The 19,494-nt window shown below is 39.3% G+C and overlaps 1 protein-coding gene across 4 annotated transcripts in view; it reads left to right on the top strand.

The window, feature by feature from the left end:
• The window catches only part of ZNF536 (zinc finger protein 536), a 349,390-nt gene that overhangs the window by 156,850 nt on the left and 173,046 nt on the right, over positions 1-19,494 (top strand). For all 4 annotated transcript variants that reach the window (XM_062604933.1, XM_062604932.1, XM_062604935.1 and 1 more), the window contains one exon: positions 9,036-11,207. In XM_062604933.1, the coding sequence (XP_062460917.1) occupies positions 9,038-11,207 (2,170 nt within the window). In that variant the 5' untranslated portion in view covers positions 9,036-9,037. The remainder of the gene's footprint in view (positions 1-9,035; positions 11,208-19,494) is intronic.

A 19,494-nucleotide genomic window follows, 5' to 3' on the forward strand; every position in this document is an offset into this window, starting at 1 on the left:
TTAATGCATTAATGCATTAATCTTTCTTTTTCATTGACCAACATTAATACATTTACTTAGGCACGTAGTTTCCATGTTGATGTCATCGCAGGTAGCCGTATGTTTAGTGATGCATTGTTGTGTCTACTGTCTAACTCAATGGGATGCAATTTGGAGCATCCTTAATTATCCTACAAACCTTTTTTTTTTTGTGATAATGAAACCAAATATGGTCTAGACTTGGCTGACATCTCTGTTATATTATTTGTCATACACATATTTCTGTTGCAAATATAAATTGGTTACTACTTTTCCAAAATATGCACTCTATTAATTAAATCTATACTTCAGACATCTTTTTCCCATCCTCCTAAAGCTGTTATAAGTAGTATTGTTTTTCCTTGTTCTGTATGCAGATAGGGTTGGGCAGTGACTCTAATTTGGCAGAAAATAGGCTAACCCTGTGGTCTTTGTTAAGTCCTAAAACTACAGTTGAGTGTGCAGCATCTTTCCAAATAAGTAGGTCTTTTGTTCCACTAGAGAAAATGACTTAAATTGCTAGAAAGTTGTTTTTTTAAAATAAAAGTTTTAACTGTAACAGTCTTTACCTAATAGACCTTGTATTGCAGGGACGTGATTAATGTGAATTAAAGGATCTCTGTGACATAGGACTAAAGGACAGAATTAGTTTGTTGTAGCTGTTGTTGGCAATCCTACTTGTGCCATCTCATTTCTCCCCAAACCACATTTTCTAGCATTTTGCATAAAGTCTAATTGGACCATATCCTTCTTTTTGAAACTCTCTCTCATCAGGGATGTTCTGTTTATGCATTTTCATTGGGAATGTGTGTCTTTGTCCCTTGAAACCCATCTATTTATTGCAGTGACACCTACTGCTGGGAGAGCTGATCCGCAACAGGATCGGTTACTGTTAAACTTGGCCAACAAGCAGTTCGTTGACTCACCCAGCAGATGTTTCTGTGGCTTAGGTCAAAGGGAACTTATGGACTCGGAGTTTTTTTCCTTTACTCCTAGAATTAAGTGCCAGGAAAGTCAACGTTAGGTACAGGCAGTTGACCTGACCAGTAGCAGGAGGAACTGAACCTGGGCCCTGGGGATCTGGAAAGACCAAAGCATTAGTCTGTTGAGCCACTGTGCTGGCAACAGTCCAACACTTTCAGACAACTGACAATCTGATTGCATGCCTGGATTTTGGTAATGATTTTACATACTTATTTGATGATTTGTATCCGAGCTTATGCTTCTGACAGGTGCCCTTGTGAACAAAATCTCTCTGGGCTATTGCATATGAATATTTCACAATCAATCACAGTTTGATCTTTGGGACATATGTGCAGTTGACATTATATTTAGATGTGCACAAAATCTAAGTCTAAGCCTTTATGAAATGAAAATGAAATCATCCACCCAGCATTACTGTTTTGGGTTTAAATTGTTTCGAACTATATTTTGAGTTCTGAGTCTTAACTCTTGCTTGATCTCTTTGCAATTGGTATAGAGGGCCTGAGCCCCTAGTCCTCACCTATATGTAATGCACCACCTTTTATCTGGAATTTGCCTGTGTCAGGAATGCAGGATTAATAGGGTTGGCATTAGGTACATTTTAATATTATACAATGAGTTAGAGTATCAGAAACTTCCAGGGCGGTACAGTGTTTTTAGATGAGAATAGGAGATTCAGAACTCATTTCAAGCTGTAAAAATTACAAAAAATGAAATCATATATATGCTTTGCAGAGTCTTTGAAGCATTTTGTTATTTTATTTGTACTGTGTGGTACTAAAGTGGATCTTTCAAAGCTTAATTTTAAGGTTTCTTCAACCTGACTTGGATGCCAGTTAAATTAATTAAAGTGAATGATCAGATAGGATCTACAAGAGATTGATAAAATTGGAGAGAGGTTAATCAGCTGTATACATTCAAATTTACATGAAAATAACAAATTTACTTTTAAAAATGCTGTTTCTAAAGTAACAGAAGCTTTAGTTTAATGAAGCATTCCACAAATCAGGCTCCGTCTGAATTTTGGTATCACTCATATCTTTACTTTGTCACCAGGAGAACACTAGAAAAAGAAAATAAAATGAGAATCAATGCTTATAAGCTAAAAAATAATGATTCCAGATGCAACCAGTGCCTGGAAAAAAAGCAGGATTTTTTTTTCTTTTTTTTTTTTTTTTATTTTAATCTACTGAACTTTCAGTACCAATTATTTATCTTTCTCTTCTTTGGATCTGACTTCTTAAGTACATGCAAGTGAAATAGAAGTTTCATGCAAAGTAGCAATAAAGCAGCTTGTCTGCATTCTTCTAATCTTTTTATTCTAATCTGTGAGTGAGATTTATAAATGACCCCTCCTCTCCTCTCTGCTCATCTTCCCAGACTGTGATCACAAACAGTTCACAGTCCTCCGTGCCATGGGTGCTACCAACCAAAGTCTGTTCTGGTGATTTATCTTCTCCCATAAGTTACAAGCCCAGAACACTGTGCTAGCTAGAAAGTATCACACAGACTAGCAGGTATTTTGGAAAGGAACTGTCTTCTCAGTCCACAGTGACAGCAGTACACCCTCAGCAAACAATGTTCTGTCTGCTAATGACTTTTGAAACTTCAGAATCCCTCTGCTAACCCTTCTTGAAGACATAAAAACTGTTGTGGAATGAGTTGGCTCTGTTGTTAATCAAGGAGTACTTTGTTTTGGAATCAATAAGCAGCTTGTTTAAATATCAGCCCCACAAAGCAGCTATAGTTCTGTCGAATGCCTTCCCCGTCCCCACTGCATGGTCTCGTGTCAGTGGGGTGCTGGGAGATGGGTGTTCATGTGGGACTCCAGCCTGGAGCCAGGGTGCTTGGCTGGGACCATGGAACTGGTCAGCATGGGATCACCAAGCACTTTGTGCACACTGTGTTCCAGTGGTGCTTTGCACCAGTTTTCAAGTATTAGAAGTTAGATGTGCTTTGCAATGACTATAAAACTTGAATGTGGTGAAGTGACTAACAATAATGACAATTTACTAAGTTGGCATTAATATTTAAATAAAAGCAAATCAATAGGACACATCACCTGTAGGCCAACATTTGTCTTTTTTTTTTTTTTTAAGACATTCTGTTACACTCCAGAAATCATATCTCCCTAATGCAGTTACACTGTACCCCAGGGAGCAGGACACCTACTTAACCAACAGAAATAAAAAAAAGGTAAAGAGAAAGAGAGAGAAAAAGAAAAACTCCAATGGACTTGATGCAGTTACTCTATTTTACATAAGTAAAATGAATCTGCTAATGTTTATTTTATTTTATCAGATTGGATAATGCTGTCTTGGTGGCATTAAACACAGCTGATCTCTCCCCTTCTTTTTCGTGCACACATGTTTTTGTTAAAATTTAACTATTTACATCTATGTCTCTTAGTATTGCCTACAAATCAGTCAAAGAAGAATAGGTCATCTCTTCTGCCCTGCTGTTTATATATTAATCATCTGGCAAATAAACTGCTCAGTATCCTACCCACCTCAGTAATATTTGTGATGTAATTTGTTTGGATGCCCAAATGTCACCAGCGTTGATTGTAAGAGATGAAAAAAATATACTAGCTCAGCACACCAAGCTCTGGGCTAAAATGTAAGCATGAAATCTCTGGTTTATTTTTGTAATAATGTTTACAGCTGTTTAATGACCCTGAAAGGGTTCAGTAGTTTGGTGTTCTGTATTTCTTAACAGGAGTGTATTATGCTTCTAACGGCCTTAGTTAAACTGTTTCAGCAACAACAATAAGAGCAATATTTAATAAAAATTCACTATGTATTCTGAAGTTTCTCAGTGATACCTGTTTATGAGTTGCTAAAAGCTGAAGCGGTCCGTTTTGTGGTATTTAGAATTTGTCACTGGACCACAAGATAATGTAGATATATGTGATTTCTTCTAGCTGGAAAGATAAATACCAGGTCTGTATTCTGAAAGCATATGTAACAGTACGCGTAACTCCAACTGCTGAGAGGATCAGGGCCAGAGCAAGCTTGTCGTTTGAACACGTGAGCTTGTAAAGCATTACTTTGCTTACTGAACTGTAAATCTTTTAACTAACCTAATCTAAGCCATAATAACAGCACAACAGTGTTTTTAAAATGAGTGTGAAGGCGGAAGTGCTTTAGTGTGTGTGTCCAGGAGGAATGAACAGGTGTAAACAAGGGCTGAGCTTGGTCCATCTGTTTACAAAGATAGAGGCATGTGTATGCGCGTATGTGTACATGTATGTGTGTGTCTGCACATGTTTATGTATGTGTATAGGCACATACTTATGTTTAAACTTTTTTATTCTATTTGCTATCTTTCTCCCCCCACCCCCACTCTGTTTCCAGCCAAAGAAAGCTGAGCTTCTCATATTACATTTATGTTGTTGTGATGACAGGCATTTCTGGTGTCATAATTGGTTTTAAATTCCAGTAATCCATTTCAAATCATGAAATAAAATCTGTGTGTTCAATTGAAATGGCTAAAGACAGAACTTTCGTTATTGGTATCACAGGAAATAGTCTTGAGGGCAAAAGTGTGAGTGAAATCAAAATAACTATTAGTAGCATCAAAGGGACTCAAATGTTTCCCTGTACCTTCATGTAGGAGATGAGAGAATATTTTTATAATACATGCATCCAGTGGTGAATTTCATAAGCTGAGTGCCCTCCTCACAGAAACAGGAGATGCACACCCAGAGCAGCAAATGACAGTCCTCTGATCTGGTGGTTAGTTTGCTTCTTTCCAAGTGACAGCTTCTGCCCTGCCCTGAACAGTGTAAACATGTAGCAGGGTGCGGACAGGACTCTTGGGCTACCACAGCTAGCTTGGACCAGAGCTGGGGCTTGTGCAGGTTGGGAAGAGCAGCCTGCAAGCATCTCCTGCTGCCAACATGCTCTGCACATGTCTCAGATGATGCTGTCTTCACAAAACATTTGAAATAATTAAAGGCCAAAAATTTACTACATCAGTTTCAACAAATGTATTTTGACTTTCTTAACAATCTCAACTTTGATTTGCAGTTGATTTTGTAAGCATATGTTAACACGGAGAACACTGTGCTTCTGTTCCCAGTGCGAGTGATGCGAAAATGTTCCATGTTTTCCCTATAAGAAAGATCAGAATAATGAAAATCATGTACTAGGCAATATATTTGAAAATTGAAAGCTGGACATTTTCCTTCCTGTGAAGCATCACAGCAGTACCTCTAAACTGACATTCCCTAGCAAGGGTCCTAGCTGATGGGAAGAAGCTGGGCAATGATCACCATGACACCAAGGTGCGCACCTTATAGTGCAAGGCATGAAGCAAGAAGCTCACTGAAGAATGAAAGCCCCTTGCCCCACCTGGTCTAACCGTGTCTGGTGATCGATCTAGACAGAGATGATGGATAAAGAGAGAGAGAATGAAACTGCAAATTTTTTTTAGTGAAATTAGGCAAATAAAATTAGGTTATCTAATTCATAGTGGAATGATGGATGAGGAAGGGTTTTATTTATATCTTGCATGTGGATACAATATGAGATTTTGGTAGGTTTTGCTATGAATGGGCTGAAGAATACAGAGAGTCTGATTTACATGAGAGCTGAACAGCAGCAGGGTCCTTGTGTTCCTAAATGCAGTAACTGGTATTTGCAAGAGGAGAAATTCTACATGGCAGTCCTTTGAATGCCATGGTTATACTTCGCAATGAAACCAGGTTGGAGTGAGAAAAGAAGAGACAATTCAAAGCCAGAGGCAGGATAGGTGCGGCGAGAAGCTGGAGCAGGTTGAGAGTGAGAATACAGACTAAGTAAAGAACTGTAGCCTCTTGAGACTGGGGTAGATGGATCCTAGAAACTGAACAGTTGATCAGAGTATGTGACATTCAGAGGTGGTTATTCCTCACCACACAGAAGCTATGCTGACCTTTCTGCATATTTCATGACAAATGTATAAAATTTCTCATGCCAAGAGAGCAGCATGTGTGGGTTAGGCTCCCCAGACTTGATCCAAAATTATTAATTTTTAAATGAAAAAATATGGATTTGGTCTTCCTCTTGATTTTTTGACTCATCCTATCTGTATTCTACATTATATATGCCTGTATGTTTGTGGGAGACAGAAAATAAAAAATTTTTAGAAAAATTATCATGTTCCAACTACAGATGCTGTTATTACTTTATTAAAGTTATGTTTGAAAAAGAGGCACAGAATAACTTAAAATCTCAACCATAACTCCCTTCCCCCCCCTCCAGTCCAAATAACTGTATGTTTGAACTGAAGTTTAGGGTTAAACATCAGAATTAATAAACTCCACTGGGATCTGTCAGCATTTCCAAACTTCGATAGAGCATAAAATGTTAAAATTAACTACCCAAACCTTCCTGAGCATGTAAAGGCACTAGTTCCCATTGAGATCAGCTGAGTAAATGAAATTTAAACTGCATTTTTCAAGCTGTTATAGAATAATGGCAATTCACAAAGACTTTTCTAAACTCTCTTGAATATATGTATGTGTCTGTATATGCATTTCTTGAACCTTTATGTTCTTGTTTGCCAACATGCCTTGTTTAAGGTGGGTGAGAGGAAATAACACCTGTGGTATATGGCATCCAGACAGAAAGTAGATTTGGGGTTTGAGGGTTTTCTGCTGTGGCTTTTTTTCTTTTTCTTTTTTTTTTTGTGGCTTTCTTTGGTTTCATTTTGTTTTGTTGTTTGTTTTTTTTTAATGAGCATAGATATTCAAAATCTCAGTCAACTTCAGGCAATGGTAGGCATGAACACTGCAGATTTCTAGCTAGTCATTTTGAAAATTTGGTTTGTTTCAAAAGTTAAGCAAACTTTCAAAAATTAAAACCAGTATTTTTGTATGTGCCTATGTTCTGAATGGGTGTGGTCTGCTGCACAGAAAACTTGCATGGAAACCAATAATTGTATTTCTTTACTCGATGGCCTACAGTGAGCACCGTGTGTGAACACCTTGGCTTGATTATGTTCCCCTACATTTGGATGTAAGACACTGAAACCTAGACTCAGGTGTGGTCCTATAGCTTATAGGTATAAGTCTATTCCTTTTATATACTTGATCTCATTAATATCTTTATAAATAATAATATTGACAGCATGAAATGAATGGGTCACATGAAATCTGAATCTGAGCACTGTTGAAGTTTGAAAAAGATCTGCTTTACATCTGAGCAAAATTCTGTAGCTCACATTCATCTTGAATACACATGAATATGCACTTCCCCCTTCTTACAGGTTCTGTGTTGTATCACAACCTCAGTCATCCTGTTGAGGACCAAAGAGGTCTCTCTTGGAGACCACCCATGCATTTTTTTAGCCCCTGATCCTGCAAATACTTAAGCATGTGGGGAACTATGCTTTCAAGAGTGACCCTTTGAAGTCTACTGGGCTACTCCTAGGAGGACAGTTACATGGATTTTAACTATGTGCCAGATTTGGGCCTAAAATTGTCTAGCAAACGGCCACTATGAAGCTATGTGAGGAATGGTGTCCACCTGGAGTGTGCCTGTAGGCTTTCTACAAGGCTTAGTCAGTAAATGCTTTTGCCTAAAGACAAACAGAAAGTTGACCAAATTAATTACTCAGAAATGTATATTTCTTACTAATTTCTTACTGTATTTCTAAAATTACTTAATTCACTAATTTTATTAGTGAATAAAGTGTCAAATTACTCCACTGAACAACACAGATCTTAATTATATCCAAATATAACCTTATAGCATCATATAGTTTTGGAGTTATTAATGTAAAACTTTATATTTAAATAGAATTTTATAGATATATATGTTTGCACATAGTAGAGAAATAGTGAGGATAGAAGATTATTTTGGACAATTATGCAGACTGGAAGAGAGCACTTGTGTTTAACAAACAGCTTTGAATTCCAATTTTCTGCAGTATACATAGTGTAGGTACAATTTGTAGTCATTACTGTGTACTAGGAAAGTTATTAAAATTCTTAAACTGATTGAGGCTTTCCACAACACCTTCCCCAGTTTTTAATTGCTTTTATCTAGTTCCATAAGAGAGCCCTTTAAAATAAATCAAAGTGCCTTAAATCACATGTCTTACCCATTGAAGGACAGAAATATTCCTTCTGTAATCTGGCAAGTTTTCCTAAGAACTGAAATCTGAAGGTTCTCAAAAATCAATTAAAAGACTTGGCAGAAGATAATTTATGTGCCTTTTGATGGGTTCAGTTTCAAAATGACAAAATAACAATGTTTCATAGCAGAAGGGTTAAATCTTAATCTCGGAGGTTTAGAAAGCTGCTAGTCGCAGTCTCCTTAAAATTTAATATACCTCGTTAATGCTTACTTGCAAACACTGAAGGATTTTTATGATTATAATCATGTGTTACAGCACCTAGTACTGTTTCTAAGCAGCATACTAATCAGCTTAATGAGATATTACTGCACTTTTTGTTGACTAAAGCAAAATCCCTTTTATTGTTCTAAAGCTTGTCCTTTATTTTTTCCCAAAACATTATCTTGTTTTATTGTACACCAGTAAATATCATACCATCGGTTTTTTGTCAAATCATAAAACTATCTTTCTCATTGTAGAATGTGTAATATATTGAATATGGTTAATGGAACTGAAAGTTACAAATGGATTTCTATTTTGGTTTTTTTTTTCTGGCTTTTCTAATGGAAATGGGAGAGATGCACAACAGTTCTTTTTCTATATGTTTAGAAATATAAACTGATGCAGTTTCACAAGACAGACAAGGGAGGTAGTAAAAACCTTTTCCCCTTCCATAAGAATTAGATTTTGAAATTGTAGCATATTTTAAAATAGTAATTAATGGTTACTGGCAAGCATGCAGAATGATGAAGGCACTTGTATGGTCAAAATTGTGTAGCACAGTTGGTACTTAATATACTTTTTATTGTTTTTACACTAATTCCTTTGCATTATTATGAGTAGGTAAAACATAAAATGCAAATTGTACTTCAGTGATTCAATCTTTGTAACTCTCACAGTCTGAATCTAAACTATCTTCTGATTTTCAGAGATGGAAGAAGCTAGTTTGTGCCTTGGTGTTTCTTCAGCTGTGCCAGAAGCTGACGCCCATCTCAACAGCACCATACTCAATGGACAGTATTCAATGAGCCAGAAGCTGCACCAGATCACTTCCCAGCTCAGCCATGCCTTCCCAGAGCTCCAGAACAGGCAGAATCCAGAAGAGAAGGCGTCAGCGCCACTAGAAGACAAAAGCCACATGTCCATAGCAAACCAGCCCATCAGCAGTCAGATGGCTCTGTTGGCCAACCAGCTCAATAGAGAGGTTGATACCAGTTTGAATGGGCGCGTGGACCTGCAGCAGTTCTTGAATGGGCAAAACCTAGGCATTATGTCTCAGATGAGTGATATAGAGGATGATGCCAGGAAAAACAGAAAGTACCCGTGTCCTCTGTGTGGAAAACGCTTTCGCTTTAACAGCATCCTGTCACTACACATGCGAACTCACACTGGAGAGAAACCATTTAAGTGTCCATACTGTGACCACAGAGCAGCTCAGAAGGGCAACCTGAAGATACACCTGCGTACTCATAAGCTTGGAAACCTTGGCAAAGGTCGTGGAAGAGTCCGAGAAGAAAACAGACTTTTACATGAGCTGGAGGAGAGAGCAATTCTTCGGGACAAACAGATGAAGAGCAGCCTCCTGCAGCCACGACCCGACGTGAAAACACAGCAACATGCCCAGCCAATGCCTCTCGCAAACTGCAACTTGTCTGTGCCTGCTAATCACAGCACACCTGATATTTCAAACCCTGTTCCCTCTCCAAAGCCAGTCAGTGTCCAGGAAGAAGTTGTCACTCAGACAGCTGGGTTTAGATGCACGTTCTGCAAAGGCAAGTTTAAGAAGCGAGAAGAGCTGGACAGGCACATAAGGATCCTGCACAAGCCCTACAAGTGCACCCTGTGTGACTTTGCTGCCTCGCAGGAAGAGGAGCTGATCAGCCACGTGGAGAAGGCTCACATAACTGCAGAGTCAGCCCAGGGCCAGGGCTCCAATGGGAGTGGGGAGCAGTCTACCAATGAGTTCCGTTGCGAGGTGTGTGGCCAAGTGTTTAGCCAAGCCTGGTTTCTAAAGGGCCACATGAGGAAGCACAAGGATTCCTTTGAACACTGCTGTCAGATCTGCGGGAGGCGATTCAAAGAGCCTTGGTTTCTTAAAAATCACATGAAAGTTCACCTGAATAAGTTATCTGTAAAGAACAAATCTCCTAATGATCCTGAAGTACCTGTTTCTATCAGCAGCATGTCCCAGGAAGCTCATGCAAACCTGTATTCGCGATACCTCTCATGTTTGCAGAGTGGGTTTCTTCCTCCTGACAAAGTGACTTTAAGTGAACAAAATCAAATTTATAACAAAGGAGATATGCCCATAAAGGAGAAAGAAGTGTTGGGGAAGCTTCTTTCACCAATTTCTGGTATTGGCCACAGTATGGCTGAAGGGGATAAACATTCTTTATTGGGCTGTCTCAATCTGGTGCCTCCTCTGAAATCCAGCTGTATAGAAAGGTTACAAGCTGCCGCCAAAGCGGCAGAAATGGATCCAGTAAACAGCTATCAAGCCTGGCAGCTTATGGCAAGGGGAATGGCCATGGAACATGGCTTTTTGTCTAAAGAGCAGCAGATACAGCGCAGCCATGAAGACACTTTGGCAAATGCTGGAGTTATGTTTGATAAGGAGAAGCGAGAGTATGTGTTAGTAGGAGCAGATGGCTCTAAGCAGAAAATGCCTGCTGATTTGGTTCACAGCACTAAAATGGGCAATCAGAGAGACTTGCCAAACAAACTAGACCCTTTAGAAGGCAGTAGAGATTTTTTGTCACATGGTATGAACCAGGGACTCGATTTCAACTTACAAAGTCATGGAAATGTGAAAGAAAAGCCAACTGAATGCCCAGACTGCGGAAGGGTTTTCAGAACCTACCACCAGGTGGTTGTTCACTCCAGGGTCCACAAAAGAGACAGGAAAGGAGAAGATGAAATAATTCAAGGTGGTCTTGATGAGCGACGTGGATCTGGAAGTGACCAAGAGTCTCAGTCTGTCAGCAGGTCAACAACACCAGGGTCCTCTAACATTACTGAAGAAAGTGGAGTAGGTGGGGGTCTCTCGCAGATGGGAAGTGCCCAGGAGGACAGCCCACATCCTTCCTCACCATCCTCTTCAGGTAAGATAACTTCTTCCCTCTCTGCACTGAAAGCTTCATAGCTGTATTTGAAATTGCAGCAGCAAAGTAGTTTATGCAGCCTCATTAGGTCATTTCATAGTGGTCTATAGGGATGTGCTGTTATATGCTTGAACATCCATGTGTGGGTTCCTACAGTGCCTTTGAGGTGAATTCTGGGCTCACCCTTTTCTCCAAAGGTAGGTTTCCCATCCTTTCAGCAGTCACCTCTGCCACACTGCTGGCACCAGCGTGCGGGGTCTCAGCAGTCACCAAGAGCAGTGTTGCTTCCAGGGCCTCTCCCATTGGGTTTTGGAAGGGCTTTTTTTTTCCCTCATGGTGTCTCTCTTGCAGATCTTTCCACGCCCTTCATGTAAAGGGGTGAGGAAAGACGCCTTCTTTGAGCCATAGTTCAAAGAGCTAGGATTAAAAACAGCATGTTGGCCAAACTTTCTGATTGCCCTTATTCCCACAGCTGTATCAGTTACTTAGCTGAGATATGTACCTGGTGACTGGGCTGATTCAAAATATAAGTTACTAACTTACTGTAATCTTTCATCTTTTTTTTTCACATTTTAACATGTATGAAGCTTTCTGCTTAGTTCTCATATATTTGAAAGTACAAGGAAAATAGAAATTGAACTGAAACATTTTAATTGCATTGTATGTCATGTTAACTTGCTGTGTATAAGATAGCAAAACAGATGATATTTCATTGGTGATGTTTATAAAATATTGAGCTTCCTGGTACAATTTTTAAAGTTACTAGCCTATGACTGCTGAAATAAAATCTTCAAATAATAACAGGTAAGATTTCTGGCCTCATGTATATTTCCAAAGTCATTTGGTAATGGATAGTAAATTGAAAGTTATATCTTCAGCGCTTTATAAAGAAAGCACCTCACTAATACTGTAATCATTCCTCAAGCCTAACAACAGAGGAAATCATGCCATAACAAATACTCTGTTACTAATGGCAACATTGATTTCTGCAATCAGCCATTAAGTCTAGAAAATGAAAGACAGTTTGAGGTACCTTAAGGCATTACATTGCCCACTGTTAAAGAGCTGGTAGCAGGCTGTTGAGGGTAATTCTGTTCAGTCCCCCCTCCCGTCCCCCCCCCCCCCCCCCCCCCAGTTTCAATAAATATTTTAGTATTGGAAGCAATTCACTGTTACAGTTATTAAGTATATGCCAGTTTATTTTTGTTGCTCTTGTCATGCTCCAGTATACTCTACTTCTGAGGCCAAATTAATACAAAAATAAAGTGTTAGTTTGCTGGCTTATTATAAACCAGTAAAGAAATTGTTAAGACACATAAATCTGCACTCCACATTCCACAGATTCCTATAGTACTTAATGCTGTTGTTTAAATACCCATGAAACACACTGTCTACTCTTAGAGTCACAGCCCTGCGTACAATTTATTACTGGTGAGACACATTAGAAAAATTCCATGTAGGAACAAGGGTAACAGGCGAGAGCTAATTTCATACTATATATAGTTGTTGAGATTGTTTTAAGAGGATTGAAAATATGTCAGGATGAAGAAGATTATTTTCTAACTTTCACTTTTAAAAATCCTGCACATTGAGAGGGCGGGAGGTACTGGGGGGTGGACTGCTCCTCTTTAATATAGAAAGCATCACTTTTGTTTGGCAATGCCATAGAGGGATCAGAAAGAAAAGATCCTGAAACTCTAAATTCTGTCCAAAGACTTCCAGGGCTGTCTGGAAAAGTTTGAGGGAAAGAGAGCCCCAGAGTCTTGATAGAGATTGAAGAGGATTCAAACACTGCATGTGAAAGTTGGTGTAGTAATGAGTGCCCTGAAAACTTTAATTCCAAGTGTACTGGTTCATTAAGTGTATTGTTGTGGGAAGTTTTTCCTGTCTTCAAAGGCAAAAGATTCCCCCGCAGTGTTGTTCTTTCTTTGGCCACTAATTTAAAATTATTTTGAACTTAAATGGCAATTTTCATTTTCACACCTGATGCATTTATATCAAAGCATATGAAAATACGTGGAGTATCAAAGCAAAATATATGGAATAACAGTCACTAGAAGCACGTTCTTTATTACTGACCTTTTATATTAATATCTGATTATCTCCTTTTGTCTATTACTAGTAAATCTAGGAAGTCTCTCAGTGTCATGCATCCTATCAGGGAAAGTGTGCATGTTTTTATAACTTCTTAATCAGATGAAAGAAAGAGGGTATTGAATTTCACCAGAACAAAATCTAAGTATTCTTTAGTACTTTAAAATTAAATTTTACTGCCAGGTTGCTGTGGAACTTTTCATCAGTATGAAGTGTGTATTTTATTGCTACCTGTGAAAAATAAACCAGTAGAATATAAAGAAATCAGAATTTTTGCGCAGGGGAGAATTAAGTAGTCATTGAGTCTTCTATTAAGAAATTACCGCAAAACACAGTTTCACAAATTTCTCAGACTGCATAACAATGTCTCAAAACTTAATTTGCATCACTTGATCCTTTTTTGTTGAAAACTGGGTCAGTAGGGCCTGAGAAACTATTTTTTCAGATCTTAACCAATGAATTCTTCTTTATAAATTGGTGCTCTTAACATGATAGTAGTTCTGAATTCATCATAAAAACCTTTTTACACAGTGCCTCTTAGAACAGATCTCCAGAAGAAGGCTTACAATGAGTGGCAGAGAAGGCTTTGTTATCTGATGTAATTCTTTGCAAAGGAGGATTGGGAATGGAGTGCCTGTTTAAAACTGTCTAGCTCAGGCTGAGAAGAAGAAAGGGTCAAGTTTGCAATCAAACAGTTATTGCAGAGATGTGTGACTGTCACTGGCTGGGCTAATGTGGTATGCAGCTGTTTGTTATGTGAGTAAAAGAATGTTTGAATCAGTGAACATGTGAAAATGACTCCAGTGAACCAGAAAATGTGTTTGTTCTTTAGCTCTCCAAACTGCTGAGAACTAAGCTTAAGATCAACTGCTAAAACTAGGACCTTTGACAAATTGAGAGGTCATATTTTTTAACAGAAATGAACGAAACTAGTCACACAGATCATTTCCCTCTGTTTTTCACTGTTTTATCTTGTTTTTTGTTTACTTTTGTGTGAAATTATGAGAGTCAAATAAATGTCATTTCTGTCTCCACATAGAAAACAAAGAGAAACCATTGTAAAAATATGTGCCTCTGCACTCTTCCTGGTGCAGACAGTGTTGTGGATGGGGAGATGCTGTTGGGTTGGTTCTTGTCTAACTGCAGGCACCCTTCTGTAATTAATTTTGCAGCATTACAGCAGAAATGCAGTAAAGCAGGGCCAGATGTCCAGTCTTACTTCTAGTCCTCTTATTTTAAAAAAAAGTTGTATTTGTACCAGTTTTGCTTAGGAATTAATGCATAGAATAATTAAAACTTAATGTGGGAAGAAATTATACTGTTCGTTGTATCCAGCAGGGTAGTACCTTCTGCATTTTCCTGTAATTTTGGTGTGGGGATAATTGAAGTCTTGATAGTATGAAGGGGGTAATTGAATGCACTGACCCTCCAGTTCATTAAATAAAGTAGGCCAAGTTCCATGATCAATGGAAAGCATGGGGACCAAAAAAAAAAAGAAAATAAAATACTGTTAGATATAACCACTTATTCTTGTATGCAGCATTTCATGTGGACTTTGGCCTAGTTTGTTTGATCAGCTGTTTTGGAATCTTTCAGACATCTTTTGGGGGGGTTAAAATGAGGGTTTTTTGGTAGAAAAGCTTTAGGTATTAGATAGAGTTTCAGCCCATATTTATGTCCTCTGACAGAACACATAAAAAGCTTTTGTAGTGGCCATCATTGCACAGACATAGGAAAGACAGTGATATGATACTCTTTTGCTTTGTCTGTCTTTTTCTTTCTTTCTTTCTTTTTTGCTTTAGTTTCTTCTCCTTTTCTTTTTCTTTTTTTTCTTTCTTTTTTCTTTCTCTTCCTTTTTCAGTGATAGCCATCATCTGCTCATTGTGAACAAAACAGCAAAAAATTTAAGTCTGAGGATTAAGATCTTTATTTTTTTGCTTGTGCATTCCAATTGTTCTTAAAATATTTGGCAATGTCAATTAGTAACTGAGCAGAGTTAGCTGATGAACACAATTTTCCACTAGACTGAGCACCCTATTGTTGTCGAGCTAACAGCAGATTTCTGAGGTCATTATCATTCCCTGGTAGCTTGGCCCAGCTGCTTCATGCTGCAAAAGCCAAACTTCAGACTGGAGCGGTGGGATGGCATGCAGCAACAGGGGGCTGCGAGGGGGGGGGGGCTGCGGCATGCACAGTGAGGCTGTGGTAAGGCATTCGAAACTGAGGAAAGAGAAAGTAAAAGTTTCTAGGTGTTTCCAGGGAAATCTGCTTTCCAGCCTGGCTTCCTGTTCCCTTTCAGCCTCCCTCTCTACCTCAAGGATTGGTTTAATCTCTCCACTTGGACAACTGTGAAAACAACAGGAAAACATAATTTCTGTCACTAGTCAGTCCCTAAAGGAGGACTTCAACTAGCCCACTGCCTTGACGTTTCCTTGGGCAGGTGTTATGTTTTGCTTTGCTTTGGTTTGCCACGCAGTGACATGGGGAGAGGTAGGGGAAACGCTTGGTTTTTTTCCCTCTGCTGGGTGAAGATATTTTACCTTATAAAATAGCTGCAAATATGGAGCTTGAGAACTGCCGGCAGCTAGCACTGCTCTGGCAAGTTGTCAGTCCTGGAGGATCGCACACAGAACTTTCATTGTGGAAATGCTATTTAATATAGGTGGTTTTGCTTTCTGCCTTATTTCCTTTTTTTTTTTTTTCTCTTGTTGTCTTTGCTGGCCTCATTTGGTATCAGGTTCAGCGAGATGCAAAGCCACACTTTTTTAAAGCTCAGCTGTTATAACTGAGCGCCATATGCAGCCTTTCAATCCCTGATATGGAATACTGTACATGCTGCTCCATGTTTGTAAGAGATTTACAGGAGCTTGAGTTGTGTGTATTAAAGCTGTGTACATCTAGACATTTGGGAAAGTGCTTACAGCAAAGCTGCTGCGGGCGTAGGCCTATACTAATAACCTGGCAAAGAGTCAGCTTTTACTCTTACATAATGCCTTAAATTGCCATCTATGTTGAAAGGTCAGGGTTTACTTGTGGGGATCATCATGGTGGTCCCAAATCTGTTTTGTTTCTTCCCCCCCCCTTTTCTTTTTTTTTTCACACTGGCTTAATTGCAGACTCATTTCCTTTGCTTCAAGACATAAAGAGCAACTCTAAGAGGCTTATTTTACAAGTAGAAACACTATAGCTAAGTATCTTTAGTAATGTTTTGACATTATAACATTAATTAATGATGTTTGATGGGCTAGGTTTCATTTATAGGTGCATTGCTGTACATCTAGGATCAATACCACTAACACTACTGAAATAGTAGAATTAGCCCAGCACTGCTACTGTCAGTCTGTACTCCAGGATGTGTAACAGCTGCAAAAGGGGCACTGTAGTAAAAAAATAAGAAAACACCTCCCCGTTGTGTCTTTGCAAAGCAAGTGCTTTATGACCTCTGGAGAGGGACACGGCGAATGTTCTACAAGGCAGATGTACAAGTCCTGTCCTGAAGGGAAGACCAGAGACTGCTTTTCTTTGCTGTGTCTCGTGACATATTCAAGTAATGCGGTCTGTTGCTACTGAGAATGTGATAAAAAAATATGTAGTTTTAGTTGATAAGAAAAAAGCCTAAGCCTAAGTTTTGTGTTTAGCCCTCAGTCTCTGATGTATCTGTGTGCAAATAGGTAAGGAAGACTTTAAAGGATGGCATGAGTTGATATATTTATTATCAGGACAGCTCTCGGCTACACTGAAGGGGTATTTGTTTTAATTTGAAAATTAAATAATGAATTTAGAGGTTCAGTGTAAATAAGAACCCAGATGTGAACTTCTTCCAAACTCTCCAGTTCTCCTCTGTTTCACTGGTCTCTGACATACTGAAACCACAAAGTGTTTCTGCGGTGTTTCAGTATCATTTACAGGTTGTGTCTTCTCATTTGTTGAGCCACTATCACAGGTTACAGGCACACCATTAAGTTGTTATGGTGGGATCTAACACGGCATGGTGAAACCTGAAATCCAGCCCAACCCAGTGTTGCCTTTCCAGGAAGTCTGGCACTGATTTGGGCATCTGAATGCCACTGTTTCTCCTAAGCCTGCCTTTGTGCCCTAGTATCACCCCCCAAGTTAGCATACAAACTCACAAGTCTTGGGAGAAGGTCCACATTTCTCAGAAATACTGACTAAAGAATAGGATTTTTGATCGTGAAGTCCTGAATCATTTTGGCAAAGCACATTGTCCATCTTCTTGGTGAAACAGTAGGTGAATATGGATAAAGAAATTGGCATCCCTGTTGGCTTCAATTGCTGTCACTGGGCAGAGTTTGTGTTTCATTGTTTTCTCATTGTTTCCCAAAGTGCTGCTCATCCCTGAGTGAAAAACAGGGATGTGAATTCTGACCCTTTTCATGTTTATGTGATAGCTGCATCTGAGGGTGTTTTTGAGTACCTGTGGCGGGGCCATTGCTGTCAGTCAGTTTGTACCTGCATCAGCTGGCGGTGCTCAAGGGGAGTTTAAGAAGCCTTTGACTAACACTGTTCCCAACTGTGGAAACTTCACCCTTGTCCCTGGCAAACCCACCCTGAGCTTTTGGCATCTTCTCTAGTCATGGCTTCATCTGTTTGACTGCACGAACTTAATGCTCTTCTTTCTTATATGAAAATGAAGTTTCCCTACTTGTACATTCAAAGATTTTACTACCTAGGCTAGCTGTAGTTCAAATAGTCTCAGCATTTATTAGAGAGTTACTTTGGGATCAAAATAAAATACAGGAGCTTGGCTGCACTTTCCCAGGCTAGCATATAAGTGAGTATTATCAAAAGTGAGGGGGAAGAAGAGGGGGAAGGAAACATTAGGCAGAGGTCCAAGAATAGGCTGAAATACCAGCCTGGTATTTTCTGTTTATGCACCATGATCACGCAGAGCATGACATTCCTAGGAGCACAGTCATGGACAGCCTAAGTCCCTGAAGGACCAGAAGGCCTCAGATACTGCAGGTCCACCTGAGGCATGCAGCCAGCATTGTGAATTCCTAGGGTGGGCTCTGGCAGGGTCCCAGGCCCTCCAGGGGCAGGTCCCAGAGCTTCCCCACCTGCACCCTTCACCCCAGAGAAGGTCAGAAGGAAGGCATGGAGTCTTGCTGGCTGGAAACAAGCTGTAGTGGGGTCTTACCAGAACCCAGCTTTGGTGAGCACAGCTGTCCCACAGTGCCAGCATGGCCTCTGCAGGATTTTCCTCCTCGCTCTTTTTCTTCGTTCCGTGGTGGCAGTATTCATCCCTAATGATGCTCCTTTCTGCTATAAAACACACCCAGTATTTCTAGACTGTTTTCCACTTCTTCCCAGATTATTTGTTCCCTAAACTTTCCTTGACATCTAGCATGAACAGAGACTTTGAGAGCGCACAGGGGAGCAGCCATGCTTTGGGCCTTGTTTAAATACTAAAGAGTAGAACAGGACTTCTGGGCCATGCCTGTGATATTGAGCTCATTTCTGACCTTCCTAAAGCAACAGAGATTCTGAAGCGTTAAGGTTAGGGATCTCCCTAGTTAGAAAATTTACAAAATATATGATAGAGTTATCTCTACTTTTTTTCAGATGTGCTTTGTAAGGATGGCTGTAAGTGGGATTGATATAATGGTCCTTCTGTTAGCTGTGATTCCTGCTCATTTGTGTCTTGTGTTCTAGCTGTGTTTTCCTCATGTGTCTCTTTTTAGGTGTCTTCATTAGGTTTTTAGGAATGCCTTAGCACATATATCATTGGCTAATGTAATTGAAAACTGATCTACCAACATCTTATCTAACACTGAGGTAGGGAAGTAGGCTATTTATCAAAGACTGCATAATTTTCCCTTTTAATGATCTAACAAAGCTATTCAGAGAAGGATAGAAGCAAATCTGAAAAGACTTTCTGAAATGTCTTAACCATCCTTCTTAAGTACTTCACACTTTCCTGGTAGATTTATGGAATACCAGCTATGCTCTGACTGAGACCAAAAGGGGATTCAAAGATTTCTGTGAACAAAAGAAAAGCAAGCAGCCATTTTTCATCATTTGGAGAGAATTCAAGGAAAGAAGAGTACATCTTTGATTTTGATTATTAACTGGAAATAGATGGGCATGTAAGAATTCCATGTATGTAAAGAGGAAAAATTACAGAAGTGGAAGTTGACAGTTACTGCTCTTTTGTATATTCTAGTGCTTTTAT

This window comes from Pezoporus occidentalis, unplaced genomic scaffold (genome assembly GCF_034315485.1).
Source record: "Pezoporus occidentalis ecotype Australia unplaced genomic scaffold, CSIRO_AGI_Poc_V1 ctg89, whole genome shotgun sequence".
Lineage (NCBI taxonomy): Eukaryota > Metazoa > Chordata > Aves > Psittaciformes > Psittacidae > Pezoporus > Pezoporus occidentalis.